The 16,972-nt window shown below is 36.9% G+C and overlaps 1 protein-coding gene across 1 annotated transcript in view; it reads left to right on the forward strand.

The window, feature by feature from the left end:
• ODAD2 (outer dynein arm docking complex subunit 2) overlaps window positions 1–16,972 on the forward strand; it is a 178,152-nt gene that overhangs the window by 95,178 nt on the left and 66,002 nt on the right. The window contains exon 16 of the mRNA XM_037140830.2: window positions 8,178–8,292. Within this exon, the coding sequence (XP_036996725.2) occupies window positions 8,178–8,292 (115 nt within the window). The remainder of the gene's footprint in view (window positions 1–8,177; window positions 8,293–16,972) is intronic.

The following is a 16,972-nucleotide window of genomic DNA, read 5'->3' on the forward strand; positions in this document are numbered from 1 at the left end:
TCAAAAAACTCCTGGCAGCCCCCCTTTCACAGCCCACCTAGTGCCACCTCTCCTCGCTCTACAAGGAGCCGGTCTCTTGCCTTTTATGGTAATTACTATCTTGCTTTGTTTTCATAATTTTATGCTTGACAATGCACCACTATAAAGTATAGGTTAATTTTGTTTTTCTATAGAAACAAATGGAAATGTGTAGAATGTGTTGGGTTTTGTCTGAGTTTTTTGTTCAAAATTTTAGATTACTTGTTCAGTTTGATACATTTTAACAATTGCATTCACTCATATAACTACCAGCAAAAAGAAAACATAAAATAGTGTATTCCCCCAAGAAAGTTTACTCATGCTATTATCTAATCCATCTCTACTGCCACCCCAAGGAAACACCTTCTAATTTCCATCGCAGCAGATTCGTTTTGATATTCTGGGGGTGGAATGTCTGGGTCCTATGGTGGAAGTTTAACTTTGTTAAAAACTTCCAAACAGTATGTAAAAGTCATTGCACAGTTTAACATTCCCATCAGTGACAATATTTGGTGGTGTTAGTCTTTTAAAAAAATTTAGTCCTTCTAATAGAAAAAATAGTATGTCATTGTAGATTTCATTTGCATTTTTTGTATAACTAATGATGTTGAGTAACTTTCCATGTGCTTTTTGCCCATGTGTATTATTTTGAAGTCTATTCAAGTGTTTATCCATTTTAAATGGAAATTTTTAGTGATTTAAAGAAGTTCTTTAAAAAAAGATTTTATCTATTTTCAGAGAGGGGGGAAGGGAGGGAGGGAGAAAGAGAGTGAGAGAAACATCAATGTGTGCTTGTCTCTCACATGCCCCCAACTGGGGACCTGATCCACAACCCAGACATGTGCCCTGACTGGGAATTGACCCAGCAACCCTTTGAGCTGCTCAATCCACTGAGCCACACCAGCCAGGGAGATTTAAAAAAGGTCTTTACGTATTCTGGATGCAAATCCATTGCTAGATTTATATGCTAAAGAATAATTTTCTCCCTCTCTCTGTGTCTCTTTTTTAACCAGTCTCTTTAAGACAGTTCATGGCCCATTGTTTTTATAACCTATGAGCTAAAATTCATTCTAAGACTCAAAACAAAAAAGAACATGCAACAGAGATCATATTACCTACAATGCCAAAAGTATTTCTTATCTGGCCCTTTACATAAAAAGTGTGTTAATCTTTGCTCAAGTGGTTCATTAGCATTATTAATCTTATTTTTATAATTTTATTTATTATATTTTGGGGGTTAATTTTTGCTGCTTCTTACTAGCTTCAGGTGAAAGTTGGTATTGTTGGCATTATAGGTCAATTCTTTTCTAATATAAGAATTTAAAGCTATATTTTCTCTTCTAAACTTTAGCTCAAGTACACAAATGTAAGTTGCGTGTTCATTTTTATTCAATTCAATATATTTCCTACTTTTCTTTGTGAGTTCTCTTTGGCCTGGGTGAAAATGTAAATTTATTCAAGAATAATTTTAAATGTCTAATTATTTAGGGAGTTTATTTTACTACTACAAACATTTAGGGTTGTAGATAGTTGCATCAGACCATTTTTACAAAATTATCCTTCTACCTCCAGAAGGGGCAGGTGTCTAATCATTGGGCGATCATAAATATTAACATTTATGTTGGTGCATTTTTCTCTCTGTTTTAGGCAAACTTTCCCTCAACTGCCTTTAATGCACTCATCGAAGTTATGTGCATTTTTCTCATAGAGGAAAGAAAGGATAAATTATGTTTTGTTTGTACACCCAACATGTTATACGGAGTTGGTTAAGCCACTCTGCCTTCCATGGTGGAAGGCAAGATGGGTTTAGCAGGCCAGCATGTGGTGTCACGAGTCCATAGGAAATGTCTATGTGCAGAAGAAACCAGGGGTGGGATATCCAATCCAATAAATCAATTAGAGCATCTTTGGGGGCACAACTCAATGTGGGAAGACAGTACCCAACAGAATGAGGGGGCATATCTCCACTGACAACCAGTTGTAATGTTGTGACAGAACCTGAACTAGGTGAGGAGGTATCAAGACAATGAAATAGCCTCGCATGGGGAGTCAGAGGCAGAGCAGGGCAAGGAGTGCAGACACACAAATGAATGGTGGTTCAGCATGGGTTACTAGAACCAGCATAGGCTAAAGAGAGCATCCAGGTACTGGGTCAGAACCAGAGTCAAAGCTTAGTGAAGAGAACTTCTACCCAGGACATGGGACAAGGATGAAAATGGAAGATTGGTTATACAGGGGGAGACTGGGCAGATAAGTAAAGATGCAAATCAGTTTCTCACTGTCAGTGAAGGGAATTATGTGAAAAATAAGAAATAAACAAATCTACAACCATGGTAGAAGATTTTAATAGCTCTTTCTTGAACTGATAAAAAGATAGAAAAAAAAAGTGACGATATAGAAGACTGAACAACACACCTAAGCAACCGGCCTAATCAACATCTTTAAAGCACTACACACAACAAGTGCAGAGTATACATTTCTCCCCCCAGTGCAAAAGGAATATTTGGAAGATAGACTACATGTCAGGGCCATAAACCTAAATATGAAAGAAATATAACCACAGAGAATATAATCTCTGACCACATATTTTCAAATTAGAAATCAACCACAATACAGTATCTGGAAAATATCCAAAAGTTTAGAAATTGAGCAAGCCATGCAGATAACCTGAGCCAAAGAGAGCTCATGAAGAAGAGTAGGAAATATTTCGAATTGAGTAAAAATGAAAACACAATTTCTATTTATGTAATAGAGCTAAAACTGTGTTTAGAGGGAAATGTATACTTTAAATGCTTGTATTAGAAAAGAATTGACCTATAATATCAACAATAACAACTTTTACTTTAAGCTAGTAAAAGCAGGAACAATGAACCCCCCAAATATAATAAATAAAATAATAAAAACAAGATGTTGATAAGCCACCTGTTTTCTGATTATATTTTAAAAAGTGTTAGAGTACATTTTCTCTATACCCAGCACTAATAGTTGATGAACGTAAGGTTGACTGAATGACTTCACTTAATGTTTATTGATACTGACTATTTCTCTGTGCCAGGGACAGCACTAGGTACTGGAAGGCCCTTCCCCATTGCCCCCTGGCTGGCTCTCTCACTGGTGTTTATTGCTCAAGTGTCACTGGCTCCCAGACACTGTCTCCTTGCACTCTGCACCTCCATCCCACCACCCTCTATTCCTCTGCTCTGTTTTATTTTTCTCCAGTCACTTTTCATGTAATATATAGGTTTCTCTTTATTTTATATATCTTCCCAGAAGAGTGTTAGCTGTACACTCCACAATAGCAAGAATTTGTTTGCTTTCATAATGAAAAAAGTTTTCAGTGCCTCAAATTTACCTGGCACACAATGGTCCTTCTGTTAATATTTACTGTAAGAATAGCTATTTTTTTCTGAGGAGAAGTTTCTACAGCTTTCCTAATCATATAGCTTATAGAACTATAAAAGGATAGGCTATCATCCTGCTTAACCAAGGCCAAGGAATTCTGGGACATACCTTTCCAGAGGCTTGTCCATTCACATCTTTTCTCCAGATTTGACCTACCATGGATTCTTTAAAATTATACATAGGGTATAAACATACAGCCATTGAGAATTTTTTATTAAAAGTAAAATTCTTGTTTAACCATAGTTTTTTACAGGAACGATCATTTAATTCTGATATTCATGTATGTTTCCATTTTTACTGAATTGCCAACTTGGTCACAGAACCTGTAGAATTTAGTTGCATCCTTTAATGTGGTTTAAGAACATCAAGCTCTTTTAGGCCAAGCACATTTTTAGTTTGAGCCATTGTCTTACAACAGTATTTATCAATGTAATTTTTAGCAAATATTAAGTAAGTTTCAGAAATCATGCAAAATTATGGTTTTGAAATAGATGTATTGTCGTTGCCAAAAAGAAATACTGCAGCCTTAGCCACACCCACTATGTGGGCACAAATGCTTCACATTTGTTCGTATGTGTGGTCTCAGTGGGTAGGCAAGACAGCCAGTCTTCTTAGCAATTCTGGCAAATGTTAATATAATAAAAGAAACTGAAAAACATAAGCACTGTGTCTGTTTGGGTTTCTTTGGTTTTTTAAATATTCATCTTTCTAGAACTGTTATTCTGCCAGCCATGCAGTTTGATTTCTATGAAATATTAAACATTTTTAAAAACATAATTCAGTTTTATTTTTAATAATGTCAAAGAATTAATGTTAAATTATAGTGATACTAAAAACAAGAAGAGTTAACATAGTGCTGGAAATGAATTCAGAGAAAGATGCTAATCAAAATAAAAAACTTTGCAAAAGGAGGTAGGCCTACTGCAAAAGGACAATGGTGTAAGTTAATGCCACCTATTATCCCATCATTGTATACACAAAAGGCAACAAAGTTGTACAAAAATTCTATACAAATGCACTTTCAAATTAGAGACAACTTCAAATGAAAGCTTACTCTACTGGTTAGATTTAGAATTTGAACATGGCTTTGCCAGTATGAGGTTAAAAATGAATGTACTTGTGTTGAAAAGATTTTTTTTAAAGATTTTATTTTATTTTTTTAGCGAGAGGAAAGGGGAGAAAGAGAAGGAGAGAAACATCAATGTGTGGTTGCCTCTCATACACTCCCAACCAAGGACCTGGCCTGCAATCCAGGCATGTTCCCTGACTAGGAATGGAACTGGCAAACTTTGGTTCACAGGCCAGCGCTCAATCCACAGGGCCACACCAGCCAGGGCATGGAGAGATTTTTGATTCATCGAGAAAGGAGACTATCCTGTTTTGGGTCCAGCTGATACTCGCTGACCGCAGTGGGTGCGCCTCAAGACAGAGGGCGCTGTATGGTCCTTCTGTCAAGGAGGTTACACAATAATGGGAGATACGAGTCGTGTCCTTAGTAAAGCACACTACTGTGTTATGAGTGCCAAAGAGGGGACAGCAAAACTCCAAAGAAGCTTAAAGGAGGGAGAAGCCAGAGGATTAGTGGGAGAGGCTTTGTTCTTAAGAAGGTGACCTTAAAAGATGGATTCTTATAGAAAATGATGGAGCTGACTGGGGCAAAGGCTTAAGTTGGGAGAATTTCAGCAGGCCATGAGGAAACCAGTGTCTCCCTGATGTGGTCCCAGGGAGCCCCTGCATGCATCTACTGCAGCATTTATTCTAAGAGATCATAACCGTCTCCCTCACTAGACTGTAGTTTCCTGAAAGGTAGTTAAAATCCTCATTACTTGAAGATTCTGTATTTGTGAATTTGTACCGCTGCTAAAATTTATTTGTGACCTCAAAATCAATACTCAGAGCACTTTTGCTTAAGTAACAGACCGAGCAGAGTAATGAAAACTTTGCGTGGCCTGATGAACATTGCCAGCTGAGGTCAAACAAGGCCACACTCTGCCTTCTTGCTTTAACTCATACCGTAAACAGGTACCCTTTTCACGGTCCATTCAGTGTCATGTTTTTCGTAGTTTTAGGCTTTGAGCTGGTGATTTTGTTTGAAATGGCCCCTGAGCAGCATGCGCAGAGCTATCTTGTCTAGTGTTCCTAAGTGCAGGGAGGCTGGGGTGTGCCTGACAGAGAAAATGTGTTGGATAATCCTCTTAGTGCTATTGGCCAAGAGTATGGCCATGCTAATGAATCCACCACATACATTCGATGAGGTGCCTTTACACAGAAATGCACATAAAACAAGGTGCTATATTGATCAGTTTATTAAAATGTTCTGAGCAGAGGATTTCAGGCACAAAATTTTCTATTTTCCCAGAAGGAATAGTTCAGTGTTTACCAATTCACTGTTTTCAGTGACTTTATAGAATGTAACTACCCCGAGTAATGAGAATTGTATCTGTCAGTTCAGTGTGCTCGGCACTTAGTGTTTAGCAGATGGCCCAAGAGGTTAGGACCAAATACCTGCATATGGAAGCGGGACGAATAAACCAGCTCACTGGGAATGTTAAATACCGAGTTCAGGGACTGGGGTATTAATACCATACAGGCAGTGGAAAGACGTTTGGAGACTCTCCTTGGGTGACCTTTGGGTGTTGATTGAATGTGCTAGGTGGTGAGGTGAACAGAATGAACAACCCTGCAGCTCTGCTCTCAAGGAGGTATTGCAGAAGCTCTAAGAGGCCTTCAGGAAAATGAGTTTTGCAGGGATTTACAGATCGAATGGAACTGAGAGAAACTGAAGAAACAAAACCAAGTTTTGTGGCTGCTGCAGCAATCCTGACCCAAGGTTGTAAAGACCAGAATTAGGGTGTTGCCGGGAGAACAGAGGAGTATCGGCAGGGTGGGAGGGATATCAAGTTATTGTGAAGTAAACATCGGCAGTCAATGACTTGGTACCGAGGGAGGTGGAAGTGGAAGGGACAAAGTTAAACTCTGAAGTTTAAGTTTTAATTTTGTGCCTGACTTTGTTGGCTCCTGTGTTTGCAGATGTTTTCTGAAAACGTTTTCCTCCTCCAAGGTTACTACTCTGTAATGTACCCAGTTCTTTTAGGACATTAGCAGAGGGGTTACAGCCCTCATCCTTTATACATAACCAGCTGATGAATGCCTTGGGTGTGGGGGGAGAGCTCGAGTAATAGATCTCACTTTCATAGATAATTGTGAATTTTTGCCAGGTGGGGGGTGGAATTCAGAATTGAGTTATGCTTTTTGTTTTAAACTAAAACTGTGCGCCGTCCAACTGACTTACCCGCTAATGTAAGTTATAGCCAGCGTTGTAGAGATGAATATTACTCATGAATATTTCATTCCTACATTGCGAGAGGGTAACATATTTATCATTTCATTCATTGGGAAGATGTGTGTGAAAAATATGGAGACATGGGATAAGCATTAATTATGTTTTCAGTAGTGTATGTAAAGCAGTAAACTAAAAAAAACTGTAAAGTAAATCCTTTTTTTGTGAAATGCTCTGTATCTTTTTTAACAGTTTTCATAAATTGAGAAATAAAACTTTCTTTTCACTCAATATGATAACAGAAAGCTTTAGGCTTAGGTTTAGTTAAATTTTAGGCTAAAATACTTTCTCAATGCACTTTTTTTCTTATTAAAACTTAAAGAAATGGTTTCTATCTTATTATAAGTTATTTGCATTACCAGTTGTTTTATATGGTTATGTAAAAATGACATCCTACTTGGAACCATTGGAACAATACATTTTTTATCTGGAAAATTCATCTTGGATAATCAAGAAATGTAGATGTTTTTATGTTGATTTTCAAGAAAAAATTTGAATGGCATTTTAAGCTACAAGTATTTATTCTATCTGTGGCTAAATACCACATGTGTTTAACACAACTTGAGGTTAAAAATTAAAAGAATCTTGGTGTTCTTTATCTTTTCTCATCTGCTTTGAGTTTAACATATCTTTCTGAACAAAACCATATTTGTAAAGGATATTAAGTTTTGTTTAGCCTTCTCCTCAACTGCAAGTACTCCGTGGACCTTAATGCGAGGTTCTGCTCCCTGGACTGATTGGTATATAAACAGAAGACAGATGGTGCAAGGATGACTCTGATGATAGTTCATTTTTCGGCTAGTCATGAAGATATTTGGATTACAGAGTATTTAAGTAATTATAACACAGTCTGCAATGTTGGTCTTGCTGAAAAGGGAGCGCATGGAAAACAAGTTACGTGTTTTTCGTGCCTAACAAAGGAGGCACTGTGGTGTAATGATTTTAATTCCTAATGCTAGATTAGGACTGGAGGAGTTTAAAACATGTCACATTGTAAGGTAAGTCAACTAAACACAGACCAAATAAAAAAGGTAACTGCACAGTTTGGAGGCATAAATATTTGTTTTGGGAAGTATTTAGATGTTACTATATGAAAGAAACCAGTATTTTTACATTTAGGTAACAGTCTGTGTACAGCTAATTAAAAAATTACGTGGCTGGATTTTAAGTTTATGTGAATCGTAGTTACCATGGCGCTTGCTTTCCATGTCATGCATTTAAAACTGAAATCAGAACTCCTGCAATTCAACAACATGCTGTATTCCTACTGTTGTTGCAGTTTTGGCAGGGAGGAATCCAAGCAAAATATCAGAAAGAGAAAAACTAATTAGAATTGTGGGAATAGATAGGCCACTTAAATTTCCATTTGCACTTAAGAATTACAGTTTATATCTCTGGTTTTTTTGTTTCACAATAGGATAATTGCTCGCTTAGATGGAGTTCGTTTGTTGTGGTCCTTGCTGAAAAATCCCCACCCAGACGTGAAGGCCAGTGCTGCTTGGGCCCTCTGTCCCTGCATCCAAAATGCAAAGGTAATAGACCACAGGTCAATTACTTCTGCAATCTCTAATACTATATTGAAGACTGCCACCACAGGTCACTAACTGCTTTTGACTTATTTTTGGTCAGATTTATCTGGCGGGAAAGAGTACTAAGTGTCTGTGCCAAAATGATTTTTGAGCAATGCCTGTTCCTGGTCGGTTTTTAAATGCCAAATGAAACGAGACTAAGATGGCAGTGCTTAGGAGGGTCTGCCTGGCTGGTACAATTGAAGCGAGTGCCCCAGGTAAATCAGGGTGAAGAAAAGTTGGCCATTTTAACCTCTTGGGTGGTAAGAAATGTGTCTGCATTCATTAGCTGCTTGCAGGAGCACAAGACTGTTTCTATCTTATTTGTAGCCCAAGATGACAGTGAAAGATCACTACATTTTTTTGTTACCTTGAAAAATTATTTAATTTTACAAATCCCACTTTCTTATTTATCAATAAGGGCTAGATAGAAAAACCTCTAGATAAGAACTTTTACATGAATAAAAACACAGAACCATAAGTTCCTGAAGTCTTTTAGTTCTTCATTTGTAAATTTTGTTATCTTTAAAGATTTCTTTTCAGCCTATTTCAGTTATCATAAGTTTTTTTGCTATAGATTTATAGATTTCCCTTTAAGATTCTTGTTGCTAGAGATATTTCTCTGTTGCATATTTTTATTTTATGTACTTTCTATGTATTGATTTTAGAGACAGAGGAGAAGGGGGAAGGGAGAGAGAGAAAGAAATATTGATTTGTTATTCCACACATTTGTGCATTTATTGGTTGATTCTTATATGTGCCCTAACCAGGAAATGAACCTACTACCTTGGCATATCAAGATGGTGTTTTAACGAACTAAGCTACCCAGCCAGGGCAATCTGTTGAATATCTTTATTATGTTATTTTATTTATTTAGTTTTAGAGAGAGGGGATGGGAAGGAGAAAGAGTGGGAGAGAAACACAAAGTGGTTGCCTCTATGTGTCCCCTACTGGGGACCTGGCCTGCAACCCAGGCATGTGCCCTGACTGGGAATTGAACCGGTGACCCTTTGCTTCACAGGTCAGTGCTCAATCCACTGAGCTACCCCAGTCAGGGCTGAATATTTTTATCTAAAGGATTTAATTTATATAATAAATATGATTCAATATCATCCTAAATATTTGTGACTATAAAACAATGTTTTATAAAAAGCAATTTGTGTTGTATACTAATAGTAGAGGGAGACCTATTACAAACTGGTTAATAGAAGCATTTTTTATAACAGAAAATAATAAATAAAAATAAAACACATCAAATGTCACCCCAAGGACAATGGACAACAGGATGGTAGTCTAGTCACATCAGATCATATTGTGCAGCAGTAAAAAGTGAATGCATTTCAGCAAGGTGTTGAACATTTCAACATCAGTGTTGACATATAAACATATTGAGCAAAATAAAAGTTTCAGAAGTAGATACACAGTATAATTCTTGTTATACAGGATTCAAAGGAAATTTTAAAATGCAAATTTTAAATGATATTATTTAGGGAGCAAGAAAGAAGCCTGTTGGAGAAAAACCACTATACATCCTTGAAATGTACTCTCATTAGTTATCAGCCCAGCCCTTCTATCACATATGAACAACTAAGTAAGGGGCAGCGAACATGTACGGAAAGCTAATGGCATTGGAGACAAGCCAAGATTAGTAAGAAGAACTAACTTCAGAGGAAGCAAAGATAATGTAAGAAATAGAATATAACGTTAAATTTAAAAAATTAATTTCCTCAGAGTGACCTAAGGGGAATATTATGCCCAACAAGGCATCGTACAAAGAAAGAAGTGTTCATGGACCCAGAGAGTGTTTTTGAAAGTTAAAAATATATTTAGCAGAACAATAAATTTAATAGAAGAGACAAACACTAGCTTGGATATGACTAAGTAATGATCTGGAAGATAAAGCCTAGTAAATAACTAAGAATGTAAAGTAAAATTAAGAAGAAAATAGGACTTGAAACACGCAAAAATAAAGGTCATGAATGAAAGGAAGCAACAGTCATTAGAAAGTGTGGGGTTGGCGGTGCAGTGGGAGCTTCTGTGACCTGAAGAGGTAAGGAAAGATGACAGTCTTCGGATCGGAAAGACCCACTTAGTGCCAAGCAGGGAGCACAAAGTTATCTGTGCTAGACACAGGTTCACATTTGACGTTTCCAGAACCTAAAGGAAAGAAAAAAGTTACATAAGAACAGGAATTCTACCAGTATTAGACTTCACATTATTCTCAACAAATTCTAAAAGAAAATGGACTCTTAGAAGAAAATGTTGTTTATCCTAAAATATGTATCCTGCAAAACTAGCACTTAACTGAGTATAGTGTAAAGGCCAAATAAAGACAGTTTTCTTTTAGAATTATCAGGACTTAGGAAGCTTATCACAAATGAACCTTTTCTGAAAAAAAAAAATCATTACTTTAGAATATTTTCAAACAAAACATAAGATTCTAAGAAAAAGAAAACCATGAATTATAGAAACAGTAATGAATAAATAACCAGGATTTATAGTTAAGTATGAATTTGGTTGATAATATATCTTTCAAATTATTAAGAATTTCTTAAAAAGTAATGGTATAAAATAAAAGCAGATAATATCACAGTAACAATTCATATGATTTAAAAAACATATTAAGTAGTGGAAGGCAAAGGTAAAAATACACTAAAGGTTTTTACTTTTTCTGAAGAAGGATGTTAATGGATATTGGTTGATTATCAATAATTGCTGAAAATATACATTTATTTTTAAAATTATTTTAAAACTATTTTATTTATCTATTTTTAAAGTGAGGGATGGGGAGGGAGAGAAGGAAATAAACATCAATTGGTTGCCTCTCACCCACCCCTAAGCCGGGGTCCTGTCTTGAACTCCAGGCATGTGCCCTGACTGGGAATCAAACCGGCAACCTTTCTATTCACAGGCCAGCACTCAATTCACTGAGTAACACCAGCCAGGTCTAAAAATGTAAATTTAAATGCAGGAGTCAATATTATCTTTGGTAAGATACCACTTTATATAGATAATATTTCTACTTAGTGCTTTTATTATGTGTAAATTATATCTTTAGTCTTACAGACTTTCTAACTCTGAATCGGCTGATCTATCTATCTGGCCTTAGGAGATGTTCCAATATGTTCATATTCGTTATTCCTGCCCAGGATTTCTGCCCTGAATCACTAACTGATCCCCTGTGCTAGCAACCTAAATGAACCACACTCAGACTTTAACACAACACAGCCTGCCTGTCTTCCAGCCCTTGGTGCCAAGGCCTAGACTAGGTCTGAGCCTTGCAGAAGAGCTCCTGTTTGTTCCATTTCTCTTAAGTTCACCTGCCCACTGCATGCTCTGAACTCCCACCAATTTAGTGTTTTTGAATGCTTCTCAAGAGGAAACTTACTTCCCTTGCAACTCCCGGGGGAAAGATGGACTGATGAAGATCTCTGCTTGTTCCCTTCAATTCGAGAAGAAATTTTGCATAATTCCTTTGTGAAGAAAAATCCCAATTGTTCCTGAAAATATAGGCAGTTTTTTAAACTTGCAGAACTTCAAACGTGTAATGCTACAGATTTTGAAATCTGATATTTGGTCAGCCACTCGGGGGGTATATTTTAAAAATGGCCTTGGTGTGCCTGCCATGTGGCGTGCCGTGGCAGGGCACCGCTGCGCTGGGGCGGGCTGTGCTCGTGTGCTCGCGGCGAGGCCGGCGTGGGAAGGCCCAGTACCTTTCGCTCCATTCTTTAGGTGAACCTAAAACTACTCTAAAAATAGTCTGTTTTTTAAAAGAGTCTTTAAAAAATCATTTGAAAGTTTATTATTTAACTTCCTTTTATACTTGTTCAGTTTTGGAAACTTGGAAGTGAAAATTTTAACTGCAATGCTTTGTTTTAGTGCCATCTTCCATCAGAAATTTAAAAGTTAAAAAAAATGTGTTTTTCAAAATTCACAAAACTAAACAAGTGGAAATGAAATGTATATAATTGCATTTTCAAATGTTGAAGCATTTATACTTCTGAAGTAATTCTAGCATAACTCTGCACTAAGATTTTTGGGCCATGCTTTTTATATTTTAGTAAGCTTTAAACAATGGCTTACATTTTATTGATTAATCCTTTTCACACTAAAGTAAATCAGTATTTAAAATGCATGAATTGTTGACCTGTTTGTTTTATAACACTTATACCAGAATGAATCACAAATCAAACATAGAAAAGCTTTTTTATTTGATTCAATTTTTAATTTATGACATAGGGATCTGAGGGTGGAACGAACTTTTCTGTCAGTTTTACCCCCCTGTGTCATACCCAAGGAGAGCACCATCGTCTGTTACTTTCCTTGGCTGCCATTAGGTAAAGTGTAAAGCCCCAAAATATAAAATGATGCCAGAGAGTAACATATTATAATATTAATAATTAGTTATTGGACTGCATTTATACTTATAAGTATTTACATTTAAAATTTCCATTTTGCCTTGAAGAGCTTTGTGGCAATACATAAATATAGTAAAATTAAAAGTTAGTGGTGATTCAATTTAATTTTTAGGCATATCAAATAATTTCATTATTTCAGTAACAGTTATTTAGCACCAGGTCTTTGCCAAGGTACCTGTGTAGGCACACATTATATTTTGTACACCCCCCTCCTTTTTTTGCATCTTAATGTTCATGCCATTAAGTTTCTAGTTTTTAAAAACAGTGGGAGGTTAAATGAAACAAACTTTTATTTGAACTTTTCTAGAATGTTCTTTCACATAGGGAGAGAAAATAGTTACCTTGAACCTGTTGGCAAAAATTTGAGCATATATTCCCAGGGATGTGTTTTATAATTAACATTGTGTCATAGGTGAAAGGGCAGCATTTGCACTGGTCATTTGTAAAATAATAGTGCATTTTACAATCAGTTGCCTTTTAGATTGGCTTAAATAATATGGGTTAAGAGACTTGTAAATGTCCGTATGCATGGAGTTCCTTTATGATCTTATTTTACATCACCCTCCAAAAGTTATCCCCCTTGATTATATTCAATTTGGCATCTTCAAGAAGAATTTTGTATACTGGTTTTAGGTAAATTAAAATTGTTTCTGATAGGATTATAAATTTGCAGGTAGACTAGGGGCAAGAAGTGTTTTTGTTTTTTGTTTTTTGAGTATGCTGGGCTCCCAGCTTGCTGTAAAATGTTAGAACCAAATGAAATCTTGCCAGAAATGTTGGCCCATTCTTCCCTCCTTCTCCTCACTACTCCCCCAGTCAGGTGAGCTAATGACTGAGCTTTCTAAGAACAATTGCCTCTTACTTTTTAAGAAAGTGCTTCCCCTTCTTTTACATAAGATACTTTACAGGTCCTTTTAGACTTATTAACTTATGAATCATAGGATTTGACATGATTTTGAAATAAATAACTTCTTTGTCTGGACTAATGGCACTGACAGTAATGCTGCAGAAACCAGCCCTTGTGGACTGTAGCCAAGAGTGATGCCAATGCGGGGAAAGCACTGTCTTCTTCAGACAAGTTAGTGCCGCGTCAGGGTCCTGCCGTGACCGTCCACTGTCCCGCATGGTGGAACCTGAGCACGCAGTGTGCGTGTCCATGTGGAATGGATATGGCAAAATGGCCATTGTGTGAAACAGATGCTACCCATTTGTTATATTATTAACAGCATACGTATTAGAACACGTTGTCAGCTCTATCTGTGAAGAAAATGAGATGTAATAATTAATTACTTCTAGTGAATGTGTTGTATCTTTTCCTACTTGGAAATATTTAAAGCTGCCTATCAGGGAATAAGCCAGGCAACCAAGTACCACAGTCAAGGACTTCAGTAATGAATTGCTGGATAATTGAGACAAAAAAGACTCATGATGTAAGTTTGCATGTAATTATTTTGTTCCTATGAGCATAAAACAAATGGATGCAGGATTTTTCTAGTATCCTACACTTTCATGTATTGACCAGCATCTCAGAAAGCTTAAAAATCTCCTTCATTTTGAAGAAAGTGAGTATTTAATAAGTAGTTTTTGGTAGCTTATCAGTGATAAAGAAAATCTGTCAGTGAAAAAGGTATGTTTTGCCAGCTTAATTATCTGCCCTTTCTTTGTATGATTAAAAAATCAGTGTGAAGTGTACATCTGTTTTATGGTCTTATATAAAACTTGAAGGACTATCTAAGAACAACAAAAAAAGAGCATCTTTAGTTTAAAAAAACTCCTCAGTGTTCAGTCTATTAAGAACTGAAAAAGAGCTGAACGAAAGTGAACTAATTATAAAAAATTCACAGCGTATTTTTCAAATTTTTATTTCAAAGTGTACCATTTAAAGTGTTTTCTGGGTTAGACTTAAGGAAGTTTATGTTGTTGTTTTTCAGTTAAGATTGCTAAAAAGGTCAGACATCCTAAGGTTTGACCTCTGTGGTGATCTTAGTAAATTTCCAGAGCTCCAAGTCTGCTTGCAGACAAATAACTGCTTTGTGAAAGTGAGAGATTTGTAAATGAAAGTGAAAAGCTGTTCCTTTCAAGCTGAACGATCAAACACATTTTTTGAGAAAAACAGTGGTTGAACAGGTGTTTAGTATTAGGAAGTTGTGATGTAAAGAATGCAACAACTGAATCTGGCAAAAACCCATGTAGTATTAAATTCTTTGTTCCTAAGAAGCAAAACTCTCTGCTGCAGGAAGTCAAATCAAATTTGTGTAAAATGCAGAATCTCATATAAAAAGGTATAATTGTGTTACATCATTTACAATCATTTTCATGCCTTTTGCCAACATTTATATAAAAATATCATTGCTTTTTTATACTTTGTGAATATTACAAGATAGGATTTAATTTCCTCAGTTTCTTTCATTAAAGACTGAAAGTATTTATTAAGAAAAGAGTAAAAGTTAATATTTTTAGCCCTTTAAAAAGAAGTGATTCACATAATTCATATTAATTTATAATCACCACTTCCTTATAAATTAGATAGGAAACAGGTACTCTTATTTTAGGATAAATACTCTGAATGTGTAAGTAAGTTGTAGAATTAGTAAGACAACTTAAATAATCTCTTTTAAATCAGTCATATATCTATGAGATAATTTGCCTGTAAACTTCTTAAACTTAATTTTGCTGCTTGTTTAGAAAATAATGTCTGGTTTTGAGTGTTGATCTTGGAGGAAAAAAATCTCTGGTAATTTTAAAACCAGTGGTGTAAGGATCAGCTCCAAACAGAAAAGCCAGTCAAAGACATTTGAGAATGATTACTCCAAGGAGAAGAGAAGAAATTAATTTCTGTGAGGTCCAAATACAAGCTTGGGCAATTTTAGTCAGGAATGCTGAGTGCTGAGTGTAGATGAGGCCAACTTCCTGACTACAGGTGTGACAGAACACAGCTGATCAAACAGGACAGGAATTTGACATCACTCGCTGTTTAACCTCAGCTGCCCAATGAGCCATGCCCAGTTAGTAAGCCACAGAGAACCTGGAGAAGGCTTATGTAGGCAGAGCAGTTTCATACTAAGAATCCTGCCATAAACACGTTTATGAGCTTGGATTGGGTCATGTTTGGGCCCTAGAATGTATAGCTGTCCAACAATGTGCCAAAGAATGCACCATTTTTTTTCCAATCTAAAACCTCTTTAAAATAAAATTTGTGTTTTTCATTCTGCATGCCTATTTTGGGTCCACTATCATTTTTAACTTACCAAAGACATAATTCTCAGTTTACTGCTCATCTGGCCCCCAGTTCCTAAGATCCTAAAAGAACAAAGTGAAATGTATTACAAATTATTTTCTGCATGCCAGATTGTCAAGTGGGGATAGAAAGGAACAAGACAAAAGAGAGGATGTTAAGAAGTTTCCCTTCAGATCACAGCTGAAAGTGTTACCATTGGTATTTAGCTAGAAAGGGGGAGCAAAGGGACTTAGACATTGAGCTTAATAACTGGAGAACATAAATACACCTGCTTGCTTCACCAGGAAGCTATAGCTCTTCGAATCCTAAGGGATCACAGCATTGCTCCACCAAGGGGATCAACACCCCTCCCTTCCCCCAGTCCAGTACCAGACTGCTGAGGGGCAAAGGGGAAGGTGCTAGACTATAGAGGCCCATCAGTCTAACTAGAAGGTGTAAACCCATTCAGGGCTGGCAAAACCTTGAGCAGTTGATTAATCATTTTGAGGGGGTACCTGGTCCGTCCCAAGCCCAAGCTGATGTGGTCCCAAGGGAACAAAGAATTTTCTCTCCCTCTCTCTCTCTCTCTCCTACCCAGTGATGCACTTACCCCATTTGTTCCTGTGGTCCCTCACCCAGGAACAGGTGACTCTGTGGGTCTAGCAGCTATCAGGCCTGTGGCAGATGGCGTGGGCTCCAAAATGGCTAAGCTCTCTCCCTCTTGTCCCATGACCCACACTCACATGGTGTATGGACCTATTCTCTTCAAAGCCATGCAGCCTCCTCTTGTAAGCTGCAGGAGGGAGCACAAACACTGCAACACAGCAGTGGACTACAACCAGAAACAAACACCAAGCTAGCCAGATGCTGGACTGGACTGGACTTGAACACGGAGCAGAAACTCTGGACAGTGGCATTTTTCTTTAGCCTTGCTGAAGGTAATAGAACTTTTTCATGGCAAGACAGATGGAAATAAGACATTGGGAAGTCAGGAGGGAACCCCCTTAAT

This window comes from Artibeus jamaicensis, unplaced genomic scaffold (assembly GCF_021234435.1).
Source record: "Artibeus jamaicensis isolate MK-2021 breed Jamaican fruit bat unplaced genomic scaffold, CSHL_Jam_final contig_867, whole genome shotgun sequence".
Classification (NCBI taxonomy): domain Eukaryota; kingdom Metazoa; phylum Chordata; class Mammalia; order Chiroptera; family Phyllostomidae; genus Artibeus; species Artibeus jamaicensis.